Raw genomic sequence first — 21,669 nt, forward strand, 5'->3', positions numbered from 1 at the left:
CCGAACCAACTCCATCACTCGTCTCGATTTTGAGGATTTCTTGTTCAAAATACTCACAAGTGCCTTATTATCTGTATGAATAAGTAGTCGCTTGTTGTGCAAATCCTCTTTAAACAACCAAATCGATAGCACAATAGGCACTAACTTCAAAAAGGTTATATCAGCCATAACATCAGTGTTTTCCCAACTAGAAGGCTATTGAAAATAAGCCCATCGGCCTTAAAAGTAAACTCCACAACTTAAATCTGGGTTACCAGCGCTATCTGTAAACAAATGAATTTTACTATTTGAAAGCCATTCTCTCTCACCAAAAGCCAAAGTACCATTGAAATTCTCGAGAAATGTAAGCCAAGTTTTTATGTCCTCTTTCATACCTAGTGTCACTCGGATAAAATGATTTGGCCTTTGTATACCGCACATAGCATCACAAAACCTCCTGTTAAAAGCTCGAACTGACGGAATTGCTTTGGCACAAAAATTCAGGGAGCCCACTAAAGATTGAAGATCCGTCAGAGTGATTTTTCTTTTCTTTATAGTCAATTCCAGTTTTCCCTTAACCTCCGTTGGTTTGTCTTGTGGTATCCGAATAACCGTCTCCAAAATGTCTATTTCTAATCCCAGAAAAGTCATAATACACGAAGGACCTAAAGTATTTTCCTCTGCTAGAGGAACTCCAATATCTCTGCAAATAGTCCTAAAATTGTTCATGAGATGTAAACATTCCCCCGACCTAGCTTCTTCGGCAAACAGGAAATCGTCTAAATCATGCTCTATTGATTCCTTGCGCGATTGAAAACGGACCAACCACTCTAAGAAACATGAAAACTTTTCGAACAGCTCGCACGCCGCCGAGCATCCCATTGGGAGCGCTTTCTGGAAATAAAAGTTGTCTTGAAAGCGAAAACCAAATAAAAACAAATTCATCCGGGTGCAATATTAATAATCTAAATGCCTAGACTATATCCATTCGTGCCATTTCTGCCCCCTTTCCTAGTTTATTAATAGTGCCAAGAACTTTGTCAACGGATGTGTATTGCACAGTTGCTAATTGGGGGTCAATAAAACTATTAATACTACTTCCCAGTGGATAACTCAAATGTTGTATCATACGCCATCCGTGAATTTTAGAGCCAGGAGGAGGCTTATCAGCTACAAGCCCTATCGGTGATAAGCGGAGGTTGGAAAAAGGTTTGTTTTAAAGGGGCCCGCTATTCGCCCTGCCTGAATCTTTTTCGTAATTGTTTTCTCTAATTCAGACTCATGCTGCTATACCGAAGTCAAATTCGAACAATTTACAGCTTAACGCGGACCCAAGTAATTTACTTTAAATCCATTTGTAAATCCATCTAACAATATATGTGCATCAATTTTATTTGGATAACTTTTTAAAAAATGTCTTAATCTTTCCACTTTAAATCGGTGTCTTTCCTTATTCCGTTAGCCTATAATGGCTATATGCTTCCTGGGACTGACAATGCGGACTTAAGGGAGTACGCTGATCAGGTTGATGTAATTAGAATGCTTCAAAATGGCATAGAAAATAAAGATATAACACTTTATGACATGTTTTCATGTTTAATTAAGAAATCCATGATTTTTCCAAAAATCCACACTTTCTACAACCTTTTAGGTAGTAAAAAATTAAGAAATTGTAATTAGAACCATATTTCAATAATTAATAGTTAAAAAGGAAGGTCTTATGTTCTTAAAAACTGATACAAGAAAAAAATCCATGTTGGAATTAGAAAAAAATCTTCATTTGAATTTTCAAAAACTGGATTTTGCCCAAAATCTTCTCTTTTTACGACCTTTTAAGGCTTAAAAAATAAGAAATTGTAATCAGAACCACATTAAAAAAATTAATACTTAAATAGGAAGGTCTAATGATCTTAAAAACTGATACAAGAAAAAAATCCATGTTGGAATTTGAAAAAAAATCTTCATTTGAATTTTTCAAAATCTGTATTTAACCCAAAATCTACACTTTTTACAACCTTTTAGGGCGTATAAAATAGGAAATTGTCATCAAAACCACATTTCAAAGTTGAAGGTTAAAAAGAAAGGTCTAATGATCTTAAAAACTTGTACAAGAAAAAAATCCATGTTGGAATTCGAAAATTTATAAGCATAATTTTCAAAAACTAGATTTTACTCAAATCCACACTTTTTACAACCTTTTTGGAGGTAAAAAATAGAAAATTGTTATTAGAACCATATTTCAATAGATAATAGTTAATAAAGAAGGTAACATGTTCTTGAAAACTGATACAAGAAAAAAATCCATGTTGGAATTAAAAATAAAACTGAATTTGAATTTTCAAAAAACTGTGGTTTGCCCATATTCTGTTCACTTCCAGTAGTATTACTGCCTCATTTTACTTTAAAAACTTCATAAACAAAAATTTAGATATGCCATTATAGAGCAAATGATCATGTGATGTTAACTAGTAAACATAGTTTTCCAACTTTTTAATTTAGATTTTTTTTCAATCTGTAACACACAGTCATATTTGTTGACCATCACAGGAATTTGTAGGAAAATAGCCACGTTCAAAAACTTTAACCCTTATCATAACTGGAAAAATTAACCAACTTTACCTGCATACCATAATATGGTATAATTGAAACTATAACTTGAAATTGAAAGGGGGTAAAAACAATTAATGCACCATTCATACCAAAGTTCCCTTACAATGTAAATATCGACAAGTGCAGCAGTAGGTAAAACCATGACAATACTCAAAATCATCCCCTTTATTTTTTTCAGAATCAATCATTTGTAATAGCTGAAATACTTTTTAATTATCACATAAATTCTTGCTCAATACAGTCCCTATGATCAATTTCACAATTTGAAATAAAGTATTTTCCAAAATATCAATAGATGACTCTCCACTTTTGCTTTGACCAGAATTGCATGCTTCAGATAATAAATGGATAGAAAAATAAACATTCTAAATAAGAAAAAAATACCGGAACAATATTTTACATGCCAATTAGTTTTTTTAAGAAAACAAATTTGTCCTCTGAAGACCCTAATCTATACTATAGACATTTATTATAAATTTTGAATATGAAATAACCTAAAGTATGTATACACAAGAATTGTCTTAAAAGCCCCAATCCGAAAGAAATCAAATGTGTAGCAAATTTAGATCTTTTGGATTATGATATCAATTCCATGCAAGATTGGAATGTAGTTCTAATTCGGATATAAATATATGAAAGGTACATCAAGCATCTGGTTTTAAACTTTTGAAAAAGTCAGATATGGCATCCACTATCTTCTTTGATTTGGTGACACGCACTTTTCCATTTACATCCTCCTCTTTCAGAACATCTTCTATTCCTTGGCGGCCATCTCTCGCATATGAAATGCGTAAATGAGAAAAAGACATGCCACTCGCTGCTATTACATTTGCAGTTCTTAGTGTGATTACTTTCTTCTCTGTAAGAGGTGTCAAAGTAGGGAGAAGTAGTTTTGTTTTCTGGTTGTGGTCATATCTCCTTGCAGCTGAATCAAAGGAAAAAGATGACAATTGTTTTGCTTCTGTTGATGGAGCCAAGTGATGGAAAAGACGACTCAAAGCAACAACGTTCTCCATTGAATCATGACCGTCATATGTTTCATTTAATATTGTATTGTACAAATTTGATTGTGAATATGAGGTTAATCCAGGTAATAAAGATTTGAATAGTTGTAGCGTATCTAAAAATCCAAGAATGGAACATGAACATTCATTCATAATTGAACAATCATTTAAAGCACAAAATAGCACTGGAATGTCATATAATTTGATGTTATGACCAATAATTATGTTTTTCTTGTATTGCGCTAAAAATAATATAAACATCTTTAAAGCCTCTTTGATGACAACAGATTTCACTTCCTTGTCATGGCAAAACATCTTGCTCCCTTCAACTTTGATCCCTGTTATTTTCTGTGCCTTAGGTGTTATTAGTTTCTTTGGAAGTACATATGTGTTGATGGAACCTTTGTCAGATGTTGCAGAAATCTGTGTTATGTGAGAGTTTCTTGCTGAAATATAAAAGGCATAACATTGGTAAATCACTTTCATGATAGGCATGTTGAACAAGCACTAGCCAACAGAATCATGCCAATAAAAATTGAAAAATGCATTAACTAGAAATTTTTTAAACTTTACAAGCCCAATCTTTTGAAGCCTGTCATTCATATTATCTATACTATTTGAATGCTCATTGATCTCCGTTTTTGTTTTCAAGATAGTAGTAAACTGAAGCTAAACTTGTCAAAGCAGGGACTTTAACTTACCCTGGGTACTGAACAGTCCATTTTGAGAATAAATTTGTTTTGTAAATTTGAGACCTAATATTTGACCATACATTGTTGTTTGAGAATATATATATATATATAGTAGCCATACATATTTCGATCTTTTTATAGCTTACTATGAAGTATGGGCTTTGCTCATTGTTAAAGGGAATACAGTGACCTATAGTTGTTAATTTCTATGCTATTTGGTCTCTGGTGGAGAGTTGTTTCAGTGGCAATCATACCACATCTTTTTTTATATATACACTATATCTTGGAGGCATACAAGTATAATATATAGCACAATGCCGAAATACAAATAAATTTCATATTTCAAGACACTATACGTATATCGTTTTTATACTGAAATCGATAAAAAAATAAAAATAGAATAAAAAAATGTAACAAATATTGATAAACAAGAGTGCACATGCTGAAATGTCTCGCCTTCTTTACTAATCATTGATATTATGTTGATAGACCTACATATAAAGCTTTATTACAACTGTCACATAAACTAAACATTAACCAAAGAAAACGAAACATTGATCAATGAACCATGAAATGAGGTCAAAAGATGAACGTATTAGAAAAATAGACCAAAACTTAAAAACTTAACTTTGACCACTGAACCATGAAAATGAGGTCAAGGTCAGATGACACCTGTCAGCTAGACATGTACACCTTACAATCATTCCATACACCAAATATAGTAGACCTATTGCATATAGTATAAGAAAAACAGACCAAAACAAAAAAACTTAACTATAACCACTGAACCATGAAAATGAGGTCAAGTTCAGATGACACCGGCCAGTTGGACATGTACACCTTACAGTCCTTCCATACACCCAATATACTAATCCTATTGCTTATAGTATCTGAGATATGGACTTGACCACCAAAACTTAACCTTGTTCACTGATCCATGAAATGAGGTCGAGGTCAAGTGAAAACTGTCTGACGGGCATGAGGACCTTGCAAGGTACGCACATAACAAATATAGTTATCCAATTACTTATAATAAGAGAGAATTTAACATTACAAAAAATCAAGTAGTCACTGAACCATGAAAATTAGGTCAAGGACATTGGACATGTGACTGACGGAAAGTTCGTAACATGAGGCTTCTATATACAAAGTATGAAGCATCCAGGTCTTCTACCTTCTAAAATATAAAGCTTTTAAGAAGTTAGCTAACGCCGCCGCCGCCGTAGCCGCCGTAGCCGCCGCCGGATCACTATACCTATGTCGATCTTTCTGCAACAAAAGTTGCAGGCTCGACAAAAATAAAGTGTTTGGAATTTCCCTCTTGGGGTACCATTTTGGGGTATTTCCCTATGAGCGTAGCCCAGGCGGTAAGACATTGACATTTTAAGGAATTAGAAAGGGAAAATGAACTTATTAATAACATTTGATAAACATGGTTTATAAATTACCAATTTGAAGACATAACAAGTTTAAATTCATAAAAGTTTGACCATTGTTACTACACGTTGTCATGGTTGTGACGTGACGTTGTTGGTGAAATATGGTAGTTCCGGTAAGTAGGTGGGGCTAATAGGTTAGTTGGGGTCATTGACGTATAAAGCTAACGTTTATACGTATCTATAGTAAAATAGCTGATTGCAGTATAAAATATATAGCACAAACGGTTCACCCTTTTAAAGTACCTGAATATAATTTATGTTTTTAGTGTGGTTTATTGTTTTTGTAGTTGATCAATTTTATACTGAATTTGTCTGATAATTTGGACACATGTATAAAGTTTCAATTATTTTTATGAAAAATAGGGTTGCAATTTCAACAGATGACCATATCAATGCAATTCTGAAAACATATGTCAGATCAAAATTTCTATAGGAGAGATAGATCTTTTTACTGCAATCATACCTAAGCCTGTTGCTTCAATGTCGAAGAAAATTTTATTAACTGTAGTGGACCATTCAATGGTTTGGTATGCAGGTTGCAGTGAAGGACTTGGAATTTCTTCAATGTCATCTGAAAGGTGGACTTCCAAACCAATGCCAGAAGAATAAGTTACACCTTCCCTAACTTCTCTTGTGGCAAGCTTTTGATGTCTGAAATAATCCAAATGAATAACTAACAAAATGAGGCATCATAAAGGGTCTCTTCAGCCTTAGTCAATTAAATCGCAAACATTTCAAAATCAAATGATGCTTTACATGTGCATTGTGAATACATTGTATATCAATCAGTCAAATTACATTGAGTTATCATACAACATAGGTATTTGCGAAGGACAGACATATGGATAGAGTAGCTACTACATGTATAGAGCAATAAGGGTATGTCCTTATTATCTATATTATTTCACATATGATAATGAACTGTAGGAGGACTTTTACTCACAAATGGAATACAGTCCTGACATTTTGGTGGTTTTTTTTTTAAAGCATGCTTTATCATTATTGTATGCAGCCAATGTATAAATATTTTTCCAATTGGTTGCAGGAAATTATTGTCACAAGTGCACTGTGTTTGTGTGTATTGTGACATTAATCAATCAAATAAATTTATTTGATAGTCAGCTCATTGGTAATCTGACCCTCATAATTCAAAAATAGCACCACAGAAATAATCCCCCAAAAGATAGGCTTTTTTTAGGAGAACATTCCGCTGATTTCAAAAAGCGTTAAAAATTTAGGTACCTTGTTGACTTTAAATTTCTTCGTCTTTGTTTGAACCTGTAGGTATTTGCTATTGCCTTTCTTTTTCGGTGTTGAATATCTCTAAGGACTGCCAGACGTAGAGTAAAATATCCTGAATCCATTGACATTGTTTTTATAGCTCTTTTCTCTCCGAAAGTCACTCCGAAATGATACACAAGGCTTTCTTTTCTCATTCTGACTGTTTTGTGTAGGTTTTAAATTGCAAAACAAAGCTGCATGAGCACCCCCGCATTTTAAGCATCTATGAAGATAACGACAAGCTGAACGGCCGCATCTACCTTTATTGTTGTACAAGAAACTTTGAATTTGTTGAATTACTAAGGCTTTTCTACCTCAGGCATATATAACATTAGCTGTATTTGGCAAAACTTTTAGGAATTTTGGTCCTCAATGCTCTTTAACTTCGTACTTTATTTAGCCTTTTTAACCTTTTTGGATTCAAGCGTCACTGATGAGTCTTTTGTAGACCTAGAAACGCGCGTCTGGCGTATATACTAAATTTAGTCCTGGTATCTATGATGAATTTATTTACCTGCATTCATTTGAGATATTTGAGGTTCTTGTATAGGAGTTACACCCTGGGAAATATACAGAAGCCATAACTCAATGTCTACACAACCCCAATTCATTGATGGGTTTCTGGCACGTTTTAGTCTAAATTGTTGATCATAGGTTAACCAACCCATATCAGCACATATGCCTGTTGCCAATTTTACATTATGAATATACTTAATCAAACCCGGGGTACTACTAGGATGTGCTGCTGTATAAATGGTAGTATGAATTAAGATAGCATCGAACCATGTATTGATGTCGGATATTTTCTTTCAGGATTTTGGCATTAAATTAAGATTTCCATTATTATCCATAACTACTACCCTTGATTGCTCGGAATGAGAAATAACCAATAGGTTTTCTAATTCTACATATTCCTCATTAATAATTTTGTCTCTTACTTGCTGTGAAATGTGCACCCTAAGGTCATCATTGAAACTTTTTACAGGGGCAATACTATCATTCTCATTTACAAGTATGCTGTTATTAGTGAGATTTATACCTGACAAATCAGTATCTGGGGTTGAGCAGAGTGTGGGTGTCCTCTGGATAGCCTCGATTGCTTTAGCTATTTGGTCCTTTAATTCAGGCACGATGCGTTGGGTGACAGTATCTGCCACCTGCTCGAGTTCAGGACTCAGGCTTGCGGTCGCCTGCTGCTGGGGAACTCGCCGAGTAGTGGCATTCACACTTCCAGTCCTCCGGTAAATACTGTTTCCCCATCTGAAGAATGGTGTGCGGACTTCCTGTTGGCCGCCGCATACGGGCTTCTCGTCTTCCGGGACGTTCTTCCCATATTACTATCACACATTCTGAAAAACTAATATGTGAAATGTGAACAAATCCTTTTTTTACTTACTTTATGCAAGTGTGTACGTTGGTTTAATTCAGAACTTATATATATCGATCCTCGCTATAGAGATCAATTAGTTTTGCGTTGAAAGGATTTTTATACAAAACCACGCCTAAACGTTAAATCCCTCTGCAAAACTTGCCAAAAATTTATCTTTACTAAATCTTATAAAACACATTTTTCTTTTCTGATAATTACATGTTGTATTAGGTACTATTGATTTTCAAAAAATTGCGAACCTACATTATAAAGAAACTGTATAAAGAAAGGTAACTCGAATAACTGAAACGGCAGCTTCACAGAGCTAAAGCAATCTATACCATATTAGGATCGATTGAATTATTTATACTTCTTTATTGACTGGGGTTAATTTTAGAAATATATCTGAATCCTATCATCTTAATCTAATTGACTCATCTTCTTATTGGTAACTCAAGTTGTATTTTCGTGAAACTAATTTATGATAATCAGTCTTGATGGCTGAAAATTCAAAACCACGAAATCATCCGTGATTTTTTTTTTATCAAACATAAGAAAGATTGTTATATCATTTTTTAAAAGGAGATCTTGGTAAAAAAAGCTCTTTTAGACTCAACATAAAAAAGAGAAGTTATTCAAACAATTCTTACTTCGATATATGCAATAACTAAATTAATTGAATTCTCTTTTCAGCATGTGATCCGGGATTTCATGGTTTTAATTGTTCAAAAGAATGTGGAAATTGTTTTAATGGCACAATTTGTAATCCTCAGAATGGACATTGTCCTGGGCAGTGTGATCCTGGTTGGCATGGCAATACATGTCGAGGTGAGAAAATCTTTCCAAATTTTGCCTGTGATTTAGAGGTAAGTGTTGTTTAAAGAAAAAAAATGTGTTAATATACCAAAGGCCTATGTAAACCACACAACAATTTAAAAAAAAGGACAGACAGGAAGTGCATGAAAAAGGGCAAATAACAAAACGTTGCACAAAAAATAGAATATTAAAAAATAAAAAAAATAAAACTCTAAATACGTCAGTTTTTTTCAATAGTTAACTTACAGAAATGATTTTCAGTTGTTATTTCTAGGTTATGAGATGTGTATACTTTCTATTTCAGCATTAACAAGCGATTCCGATGGGTCTTCAACGGTGACAGTTGTTATAGTTGTATTACTTTTATTGTGCCTGGCTACAGGCCTGATACTAATTTATATAAAAAGGTAAACCATATTATCATTATTTAATTTTAATTCAAAACGTTTTGTGAGAAACCCATATCAAATTAAATTTTATGTATCCTCGGATTCATGAGACTTTAGTCTATTTATTGAGTATTTAAAACGTTCCTGGTTTTATATGTAAGTGTTTCAATCAACCATCCCAATCAACGAGATAAATAGTTTTACTAAATCATTTCTTCTTTTTAATATATGAGCTCCACTGAATTTTACATAAAGTCATTATGTTGATGGAGTGAGTAGAAAAAAATACAAGAAAATGTTGCTGTTCCTAATTTTTTGCAATATTAATGTTTTTTGTTGTTGTTTTTTTTAAATTTTATTGTAACTTTTAATCTTCATGATTCTAATGATATGACCATTTCAGAAGAAAAATAGCAACTAAACAAAGTTTTAAATACAGTAAATCGTTCGTTGATTCCAGAGGACAAAACGATGACCAGAGCAGAAACTCAAATGCACAGATTACAAATGAAGCCATATATTACAACACACCCCAAACAGTAATCCCTGATAAAAAACAGGATGAACTCCAAAATAATATAGCTTTGACATCAGGTAAAATTAGTTAAGGTTAACTATCATTGTCCAAAGTAAAGCAAAGTTTTATTTTATTGAACAGAAAACGTGTTTGCATTTGCACCAAGACATTTGACCATTAACCTTTACATACTCGAAAAAAACACACTGAAATAGAAATATTCCACTTGTTTACTATTCATTGCAGTCCGTTGGGTGTATCATCCTTGGCATGGTATTAATAGTTATCAAAGGTACCTGGATTATAGTTTAATACGCCAGACTCGCGTTTCGTCTACATAAGACTTATCAGCGACGCTCAGATAAAACCAGTTGTGCCGCCTCTTTATCATATTTTCTGTTCAGTATTTTGAATTGATCAATCATGTCACCCGTCAAAATATAGAGTCTGTTGTCATCCTAAATATACATGAAACATTTTACTATACATCAAGATAATAGACTAAGGAAAAATGTTCAAAACAATACATAGCGAATTCCAAGCTGAATACTATTGAATACTAACGTTCGGTTTGAATCTTTCTTATTTTGCTTTTTTAGTGATATGAGATCGAAAATAAATAATAGTGATATAAACAGCAACACTTCCACTCGAAATAAAAAAAAATAAGCAAGGAAATTATTGGTTATTGGTTTTTTTCAGATGAGGTTATTTATTCAAATGAAGAAGGGGAAGATATTTGTACGAATACTAATATAGAACTTAACGAAATGGCAGAAGTGATTGAAAATAAACGCAAACAAATATTTACAGAGGAATATAATGTAAGCTTTAATTTCAAAATCAGAGTATTAAAAGTAAACCAAATGAGTATTGGAATGAGTGTCATGCAAAACATAAACTGCGCTAGATTTGTCCCATTTTATAGAATTTTTATTTCAATGCTTTTCAACGTTGTATTTTGATTTGACTTTCCAAATGATTTGATTCAAGTGCCACTGCTGAGTCCCTACTATATTGGCTAAGTTTATACCTAAAACTATCTATCTCAAACCAATCTTTCTTTGTATTACTGCCCGTGAAAGGTATATTTTCTAACCACTATTGTTATACAAAATTCATTTCAAGAGGCGTCATTCAATGAATAGACCAATATTTTTTTGTTGTTGATACATAATGTTTGGTTTACCATTTAATCATTATTTTCGTCTTTCCAGCAACTTCCAGCTGGTCATCAGTTTCCCCATGAATATGGAAAACATCCAAGCAATAAAACCAAAAACAGATTTTTAGCAACATTTCCTTGTAAGTCATCCAATCATAAACATGCACAGAAGAAAACTTTATATACATTATTTTATTGTTTAGGGGCCAATTGAATAATGCCTCCGTGTGCGAGTAATGTCACTCTGCGTTGAAGGCCCATTGGTGGCCTTGGGCTGCTGTTTTCTTCTTGGACACTACTTAAGTGTCGCGAACACCATCTACAAATTGATTGACCGATATTTCAGTCATTTGCGAAATGTTTTTGCAGACTTTGATATTAAGATACCAGAAAAGACTGATCTGGATTGTTTACATTTTTAAATCGAGCGTCACTAATCAGTCTTTTGTAGACGAAACCTGTTTCATGCGTGCAAAATTGTAGGCCTGGTTTATATTTTGAGATTATATATAATCACTGAGTCGATGCATCTATCATTCTTGACTTGGTACAGAACATTTAAAGACAAATGGTGGATTGATCCTGGTTTTATGGGTAGCCAAACTTCCGCTCATATGGCAATGTTAAAAATCTAGCTGAAATGATAATATAATAGTTATCAAAAGTACCAGGCTTATAAATTGAGACGCCAGACGCGCATTTCGTCTTCATACATAAGACTCATTAGTGACGCTTAGATCAACATATTTAAAAAGCCAAACAAGTATAAAGTTTGAGAGCATTGAAGACCCAAAATTCTTAAAAATGTTTGCCAAATAAGGCTAAGATAATCAATGCTGGGAATAAATAAATTCTTAGTATTTTCAATAATTCGTACTTTTGCAAATATAAGATATATAATTGATATTCATCTCAACACCGAAGAGCTGACTACAGGAAACCGGAACACTTACCATGTCTCGCTCCTTTTGCGGGTTCATACAATTCTCTCAGTTGTTGTTTGTTACTCTTATTTGTATAAATAAAGGCAACAGTAGTATACCGCTGTTCAAAACTCATAAATCAATGGACAAAAAACAAGACCAGGGTAACAAACTAAAACTGAGGGAAACGCATTAAATATAAGAGGAGAACAACGACACAACATTAAAATGTAACACACACAGAAACGGACTTAACATTAGACAAAATCCTATGAGAATAAAAAATATAATATCAAACCCAAATACATGAATTTGGGATAGATAAGTACCATGACACGTCTTATAGTAACGTGAATTCACACTCGAAAATAAGAGAAAACAAACGACACAACGGAAACACAACGTTAACATGTAACACACACAGAAACGAACTATAATATAACAATGGCCATATTCCTGACTTGGTACAGGACAGTTTTAAAGGGGAAAAAAATGGTGGGTTGAACCTGGTTTTGTGGCATGCTAAACCTCCCTCTTTTATGGCCATGTGAAATATAACATTAAAATGATAACACAACTTTACAGGACTACAATATAAATAAATAGGAGAACATAATTGACAAAGAAACACACGAACAATAGCCAGCAAAAGGCAACACGTTTAAAATTTTAATACGCCAGAAGTGCATTTTGTCCACACAAGACTTCTAAATCGATAAACGAGTTCTCTACATTGGTACCTACTGTTGCTTAAATTCATTGATGAATTTGTAGTCAGTGATTAATTCAGAACTTTTTGTTGAACAGATGATAAAAATAGAGTTATCCTTCCTGCAATTAAAGGTGTAGAAAATTCTGACTATATAAATGCCAGCTATATTGAAGTAAGTATGCCTTATAACATTATGATCCACTTGAATTGAATAATGTCTCATATCAAATACCAAAAACCCTTAACTACTCACAAGATAAAATTAATTTATCACAGAACCATTAGTAAATGATAACCTTGTTAGAATATGAATAAAACAACACAATGATGGCAAACAGTGAACATGCAATTTTTAAAAGTCAACCAAAATTTACATATAGAGTTCAACAAGGGGTTATTCATAGTGGTGCAGAATCTGTTTACCCATCATGAGCACCCCGGTTAAAGATGATGTTCGTTTTACTTAATGTTTATTGTCTGTGTTGTGTTTTGAATTTTGTTTTTTTTTCTGACTATGGTGTTACAGTTTTGTTTTATCTCTGATTTTCTATTGCCCCTTAATGTTTTCTGTCTGTCAAGAAAAAAAAAAGGAAAATAACAAAAATACAGACCTCCAAGGAACATACTAAACGGAAAATCTCTTATCAAATGACCAAATTCAAAGGTCAATCCCATCCAACAAATGGAAAGCAACTGTCATATTGCTGACTTGGTACTTAACCTCTACCTTTTATAACAAACGTGTAGAAATAGTTTTACAACAATGTAAGAGCAAAACAACAGACATGATAGGTAAACGTCACTATATGAGAGGATTAGTACATAGATACATTTTTGTAATATCAAAGCATAGAGATACGAACAAGTGAAAACTACAGTCGCTGTAATTTAGGCTACAATATATACTTTATTGTCGTGTTTTGCAATACATACAAAGTTGATGTATCAATTTCATGTTACTCGTGCTAGTGACACAATAAAATATGTATGTCAAATGTACTTTTCACAATGATATGTTATTTTGGACTTTCATTTTAGGGTCTCGATAAAGAAAAATCGTATATCGCCTCACAAGGTAGGTACATATATATGGATATAGTTAAAAAGATAATAACGTTCATTTTAATTTGCTGATGATTACCTACTTTGATTGGTTATTCATGATATTAACGTATAGTTTCAGTTATAAAAAAAATAAAATAACAAAATCGATATAGAACTTTTTAAAAACATTTGAGGACTTTTCTAATTTGCATGTGTTTTAATCTAATATATGAAATATTCTTTTTTCCCGCAAAGGTCCAAAGAAATCAACAGTTTCAGATTTCTGGCGAATGATTTGGAAAGGAAAAATCGAAAAAATTGTAATGGTTACCAATCTGGTTGAGGGTGCAAAAGTTAGTTTATTTAACAATTTATCAATTTGTCCGTTTTGTACAGAAATTAGAAAATTATGATCTCTAGTGCAAATTAGAATATTTTTAAATGAATAATAAATTGTAAGATGGAAAGTTTTTTTTCTAGTTTCAGAAAGTTGCATTTTGGAATTAATAATAAATGTGTATTCCCTCTTTGAAACTTTTAGTTACAGAAAAACAAATGTATAAAAAAACGCAAAAAGGTAGTTGGAAAATTATTATGCGGAAAAGTACATCTGTTGTAATTCCAAGCAGGTTGTCTTAATGTCTTAATGTGTAGTTTCAGTTAAACAACCTCTTTGCCATATTTAACTTAGATTTGATGTTTTGTTTTAGACAAAATGTGAAAAATACTGGCCGGATACAGATGATCACTTGACACACGGTCCTTTATGTGTCAAAAACAACAAGGAGACTAAATATGCTGCTTTTACTATTAGGGAACTATCAATATCGAATAAGAAGGTAGTATGTAGCATGCTTATTGATTGTCGATTTTTATATAAAGAACGTAGATACTTTGTTGGCAATGCAAATAAAACAAATATAAACACAGTAAATGCATGAATAACAAACACTCATCAACGTAACCAGGCTTTTCAAGATACACACATAAGAATCATCAGTTCAACTAGTACTGGTATCAAAACATTTGGGAACTAAGAACAGAAGAGTATGGAAATATAAAATCATTATCGGGATGTTCAGACATTGGTTAAAAAGTATATAAAAAATTCCGAACGCCAAGGTAATTGAAAAAAGGGAAAGTCCATAAAAAATATTAAGGTTATCAGCCAACGGAACGTGTTAAAATGAATTTCAAAGGCAATTTTTTTTCTCAAATTTTAGTTATTGAGTTTCTGTTTTTACATGAGACAAATTTACAGATACTCGATAAAAATGATTTAAAATATTCTTTAATGACCTCAATTTTGATAGATAATTTAAAAAAGAAATATTACACTTAAATATAAGTAAAGACATTAATAAGAATTTGAAATATCTCAATTTAGAGCGAAAAGGAAAGAATAATATACCAGTACCATTTCACAAGATGGCCTGACCATGGAACACCTGATCCGTCCCAACTGGTCCACTTTAATAGCAGAGTACAACTGCGAAATACAAACACCGGACCTTTACTGGTTCACTGCAGGTACTTATATTTGTAAAAAAAAACATGTGAAAGGTTCTTTCGAAATTATATTATATCTGTATGTGATTTGAGTTCGGAATGAACCTATTCCCAATTTCTTTTTTGGTTTGTTTTAATCCGTCTTATTAAAGTTTAATTGTTTATTTTTTATTTTATATGGTCCTTTTAATCATCTTGTTAATTTGCATTTGTATGAAAAACTCCATTGACTTTATTATTTAAAGTGGTTGTGTGCCAGGAAGCACGATGTTATATTAAAATCGTTTAGCTTGTTGGATTTACCAAATAACATATGAAGTAAATAATCTTAATCAATTTCGTAAAGGTTGTATTGTTATTACCATTATTGCCATTATAATTACTAGAAAATAACTTAGTAAAAAAAAGAACAAAAGGACACAACATTTCGTAAAAAATAGTCAATTAGATGGCGTAATTATTTTTTTAAATATCCCCACCCCCTGCCATAAAAACAGATAAAAGATTAAATGAAACATTATAATGTACAATGTGTTTTAGTGCTGGAATAGGAAGAACGGGGACGTTTATTGGTTTACACGAGTTAACAATCCACGGTAGAAAAACTGGTTCTGTAGACGTGTTTCAATATGCAAAGTTGATGAGACATGGACGAATTAATATGATACAAACTCTTGTAAGTTTTAATATATGAATTCAGCAGACAGTTTGGTAACACATGATACAATAAAGCATATATCGGCAGGCGTTTTTCGTTTTTTTTACAACCTTTACTTTCTTGAATGAATTGAAAAAAACCATCAAAATGATCATAACATAATAAATATATAAGAATAGGATGATAACAACATATAAAGGTCCGACCGACATTTTTGCAGAGAAACATATGGTCACTCGACTTTCTTCTATATTATGTTTTGCTAAATGTAACATTCAAAATTCGCTTCTTTGAAATAGATATTAATGCACAATTACACATACAAAGGTGTATTTCATCCTACAGAAAGACTGTTGAACATGGGAATTGGATTTATTGGAGCTTTTACAACACTCAGTTTAATATTACGTCATAGGTTGCAAATATTTCAAAAATGAATATATAATAAAAAAAACCACAAAGAACACATGTTTTTTCTATGGTAGACAGCATTTAATAAAAACCACAATATTACAAATGACTGATTTGGGTTAGGCACATAAATGATGTGTCGGGGTTACACATAATTATAATACTTAGTTACATAAACGTTCTAACAAAAAATCTTAATATTAATGTCATTAACAATGAATGAACAGATATAAGTAAACGCAGTTGACATAGGATCATTACATTCTTATTTAGGAACAATATATTTTTCTGCACGAAGCTTTATTGGAAGCTCTGACTAACCTAGAAACATCATATCTCCGTGAGGACTTTTCTGAAATAAGACAGTCATTATTTTCCTGTGACAGTCCTACAAATCAAACGAAACTTTGGAGTCAATACGAGGTAATTATGTTTTAATGTTGAAAGTTATCGATGATTTTGACCAATACTGGTGCAAGGATATTCCTCCATTATGCTGTTCGGGGTATTTTTCGAATGTTATTTCAGCTTGTTTGACAAAATTTTACCAATTGTTCATTCCCAACTTGTAGACGTTCTGTTCTTAACTTTCTGAATTTAAAAGATGTTTAGTAAAGATTACTAAAAGTGAAATGCAAAATTGTCAACCAATCGATTTATTATAGTTTTTTTTAAATGTAAAATAAAGGAAACAGTATTATACCGCTGTTCATAACTGATAAATTGGTTGAGAGAAAACAAAACCGAGCTACGAACTAAAACCGATGGAAAGGCATCAATGTTAAGAGGAAAATAACGGAACAACCGAAACTCTGAAGCTCAACAAAAAGAAATGTTACCATACATGGAAGTTTTGATCCTTTTTAATGATTTATTTTCCATCTAACATGTGCAAAATATAAATTTTCATGCATTTTTATACATGCATCCTCAAATAGACAACTCCAGATTTCATAGTTCAATAAGAGAATTATTACTTTATTAAAACATAAAAGAAACTCAATCATCAACAGTTGCGGAAGAAGCTTTTATATGTATGACATAGTGAAAGGTGTAGTTATGTATTTTCTATATATTTGTAGCATTTAAAAGCAAAAAAGCCAATACAGGATGATAATTGCTATACTGATGCACTGTCGGAGAAAAATAAGTCTAAAAACCGGAACCATGAAATCATTGCACGTATGTAGACGCAAATATTTAGTTTTTGTTATGTAAATACGTAAAATCACAAATTTGGGTAGCATACTATTATCAATCAAGTTCTTAATTACTCAGACTCTAGTTAAACAAATGCTCATTACAAGTACATCAAGTTCTAAATTATTCCATTCTTAAACAGACAAATGATACTGACATTTCTAAATTACACCGACCCTAGACAGACAAGCTTTCATGATGTATAATTAAAATTCTACTTTACTCCAACTCTAATTAAACAAATGATCATATTACATACTTCAATGTCTTAATGACGTCGACTCTTGAGTAAAACAAATCATGACATATAAAAAAAAGTAGTTATCGTGATATTGTAATATTAATTTATGGTCAATTTGTTTTTGAATTGAGAGGGTAGTCCTCAAAACTCAGAATACATTTAATTGTTAGTTACAAAAACCTAACATAAAAGGATTTCGTCTTGTGTTCTGTAAGATTACGGAGTTCCTTCTCCACCAGTGGCATCCTTTGTGTTGTTAAATGCAAGTAAAAATCTTATATTAAGTGCGTTCGGTAATGGAACATTCATTCAAAAAACCTTTTTGGACCTATTTGTAGTCATCTATTATACAGCATGTGGCTGCTAAAATGTTATTACCAGAAGATTTCAAACAATGTACCTAACATTATACATTAAATTGTGTTGACAAATATGATACTTTTTAAAAAACAACAACATTATAATATGTTATGAGATGCGTGATCCACAACAACAACACTGTATGTCTAATGTGAGTCTGTGAACGTAGAAACCATCAAAACTGACTAAACACTTTAAGAGTTACTGTCTGAGTTACGTTTACTCTTGATTTCCTTTTAAGCTGGGGTCATACATTCACGATTTTTACTGCCGTCCTTGACAGGACCATTCCCGATTAAAATTTGTCAAAAGTCTGATCAAGATCCTGTGAATCGTGGATGGAAATCCGATTTGTATCTTTCGCCAGGTAAAATTCGACCGAGTCTGTCACGACTGCGTCCCGATTCTACCGAATGTAATCCGACAGAGATCAGATAGTGACAAGACAGTGAACCGACGCTGACGGAAGTTATCCGTTCGAAAACTGTCGGCATACTCGGGATGATCAGGTACTGTCGGAACGTAATCCTATCACGGTCTGCTCTATCGCATTGCAAACGGCTTTGTCTGGTCTCAGTCGTATTGTATTCTGTTATTGTCGGGACTTCTCCAGATCATTCCCGTTCCACAGGACACCGTCCCGAATACACAGAACATTGTTAGGAATTCGATCCGATACAGCAGAATCTGTCACGACATAGGCACGATTGTAATCCGACTAGACAAAATCGGCTGAGTTTCCCCGAATGTTACGGGACGCACCTAACTGTCGGGGTACTTTGCCGAACTATTCGGACCCTTCCCGACCAGTAGTAATCTGTTACGAACTAAAACGACTGCGTTCAGACAATAGTAGGACATTCCAGATAACTGAGGATACTAATCCGACTTTTTCACTTTTCGTGTCGTATCGCTGTCTGATCTCAAACGGGAGCAATAATCGGCAATGTGTGAACCCCGCATTATGTGTGATTATCTAGAATTGAAGATAAGGAAAATATTTAAACGCAAATTGTGAGGAACTACTTACCCCTATCTATGAAAAATGAAACATTTATAATACATATGGTAAATGGTTGAAGAGGTTTCCATAGCATATGACGTTTCAAAATAATATTTACTATTGTAGATAATAGATACCGTACCTACCTTAATACATATGCTCCATCAAGAACAGATTATATTAACGCAATCACTGTTCCAGTAAGTAGTCAAAATATGCTCGTATACAATTTAAGACAAACCATACCCCAATTGATGTCCATAAGCTTGTTCTGTGTAATGCAATACTTTACCTGCAGAGAAATACTCTGAACTTGAAAACTACAAAATTGCTACAGGCATACTTGGCATGAACTGTTATGAGGTCTAGTGATTTGATTCCACTTCATTCTGGGTTTATTTATTTTCGCTTATATTTTCAGCCATGTGTATTGTTTTGTAACTGGACTTAACAGAACATCAATATACATCTTGACTTTTCTATTTGGACACACAGTTTGGATTTATTGTCTGAATCAGATGAATCCAATACGATGTGTAATGAGGAGAGTTGATTTTTTTACTGTTTTTTTTTAACGTATTCCCACGAAAATTTAAGTAAAAAGTTCTAGGCAACACAAAATGAATAAATGAATGAAGTAGAATTAACAAAATGTCAAGTACAATATCAATTTGCATTGTTGACTTTAATTAATGTCAGAGTAAATATATTCAAAGCAGTCATATTAAAAACTGATTAATACGTGTAAGTAATTATATATATATATATATATATATGTAGTATGAGTGACAATGAAACAACTGTCCATCCAAGTAGTATGAGTGACAATGAAACAACTGTCCATCCAAGTCACAATGTATAACAATTTAACAAGTATAGTTAAAAGTACGGAATTTGGCAAAAGTAAGGCCTTGACTAACACCGAATGCCAAAATAATGGAAAATCAAAAACCTTATAAAAAAGTGAAAGAGCTGATAAAAGGACCAAAAGTATAGCCACATCTGGACAATAAACCATAGTTTTGCATGAGTGAGATATATTCCTGAATTTAAAACAACTTTCAAATTGTTTTAACAGCACATTCCGATCAGAACAGTATTCGTATTCCATTCCATTACCAAAATCCAAGTACTGGCTACTAGGCTCGTGATACCCTCGGGGACTTGCAGTCCACCAGCAGAGCAACTATCTACACATATGACACACATTAACACATATCCCAACGACGCTGATTATCTATTTAGATGTTTTTACGACAAATAAGTTACTAAAATGAAGCAGAAATGGTTGAATTACAACTAATTTTCATCAAGAGTTTTTGTTTCATTATTTATTATTCTAAAATACATAATTGTAATATTATACTTTTTAATTATTCTGTGGTTATTCCCGTATACAACCTGTGATGTAGGACGGGTTGTTACCTGGAACACCTGAAATCACTTATGGTTTACTTTGTGCTTATAAAGGTACAAATATGTTATGACCACAAATGCTTATACAACGTACAAGATTGAATACAGATTCAGTTTATATAAGAGACACAAATGTTATCTTCTAATTTAAGATTCGTCTTGTCTTTTATATTTAGCTTTTTATTGTTGTAAAGAGACTTTAAAGTTACTCTAGGCATCAAATTACTGTCAAATTAATTAGATAATTGTGTTTTACAGTCATACAGAGACTTAACAGGTTATATAACAACTCAAATACCTCTACAAGATACTGTAGATGATTTCTGGAGTATGATTTACGATCACGATTGTGGCTGTGTAATAGTGCTAGATAAAATACCAGATGTGAGTTTTTTTCTTATTTAATCAAATAAGTGACTAACTGGAAACATAAAGATCATTTTGAAATTATATTCTGTTATTTACACCCTTTTTTTCAGAAGGAGTATTTCTGTTTGTTCTAACAAAAGTAACTTTACTGATTAAAATTACTGCAAATCTCTGTATCTTTTCAAACACATTTTCTGCACACATTTTTTACCTTAATCCTTCTGGTTTACAGAAACAACTAGTAGTAATTTGTGTTTGTCATAATACCGAGCTATAGAAATTAGTTTTTACTTTGGTCAGTTTAAATGTAATATACATAAATTGTCTGTTTGAATTTGAAATTTGTCTTCATACAATTACAGACGGTGATTTCAATCCCCTTCTGGAAGATATATTGTAAATCGACACAAACAGTGGACTATGATAATATGCACAACAATTTCATCAAATGTTGCATTCCACTGAACAATGCGCTGATGTTATGAGTAGCTTAATTACCTCTCGCTATTTACCTTTTTCCTTTCTATCCTTCCAGTGCGATATTAATTTAGAATTAAGGATC

At 32.6% G+C, this 21,669-nt stretch overlaps 1 protein-coding gene across 1 annotated transcript in view; it reads left to right on the top strand.

The window, feature by feature from the left end:
* LOC139516083 (receptor-type tyrosine-protein phosphatase epsilon-like) overlaps positions 1–21,669 on the top strand; it is a 36,763-nt gene that overhangs the window by 12,496 nt on the left and 2,598 nt on the right. Inside the window, exons 8-22 of the mRNA XM_071305930.1 lie at positions 9,068–9,202; positions 9,495–9,597; positions 9,983–10,173; positions 10,799–10,920; positions 11,314–11,401; positions 12,992–13,068; positions 13,935–13,971; positions 14,196–14,293; positions 14,651–14,779; positions 15,328–15,470; positions 15,990–16,125; positions 16,792–16,941; positions 17,601–17,700; positions 19,449–19,522; positions 20,997–21,122. Of these exons, the coding sequence (XP_071162031.1) occupies positions 9,068–9,202; positions 9,495–9,597; positions 9,983–10,173; positions 10,799–10,920; positions 11,314–11,401; positions 12,992–13,068; positions 13,935–13,971; positions 14,196–14,293; positions 14,651–14,779; positions 15,328–15,470; positions 15,990–16,125; positions 16,792–16,941; positions 17,601–17,700; positions 19,449–19,522; positions 20,997–21,122 (1,709 nt within the window). The remainder of the gene's footprint in view (positions 1–9,067; positions 9,203–9,494; positions 9,598–9,982; positions 10,174–10,798; positions 10,921–11,313; positions 11,402–12,991; positions 13,069–13,934; positions 13,972–14,195; positions 14,294–14,650; positions 14,780–15,327; positions 15,471–15,989; positions 16,126–16,791; positions 16,942–17,600; positions 17,701–19,448; positions 19,523–20,996; positions 21,123–21,669) is intronic.

Source organism: Mytilus edulis, chromosome 1, assembly GCF_963676685.1.
Source record: "Mytilus edulis chromosome 1, xbMytEdul2.2, whole genome shotgun sequence".
NCBI classification, from domain to species: domain Eukaryota; kingdom Metazoa; phylum Mollusca; class Bivalvia; order Mytilida; family Mytilidae; genus Mytilus; species Mytilus edulis.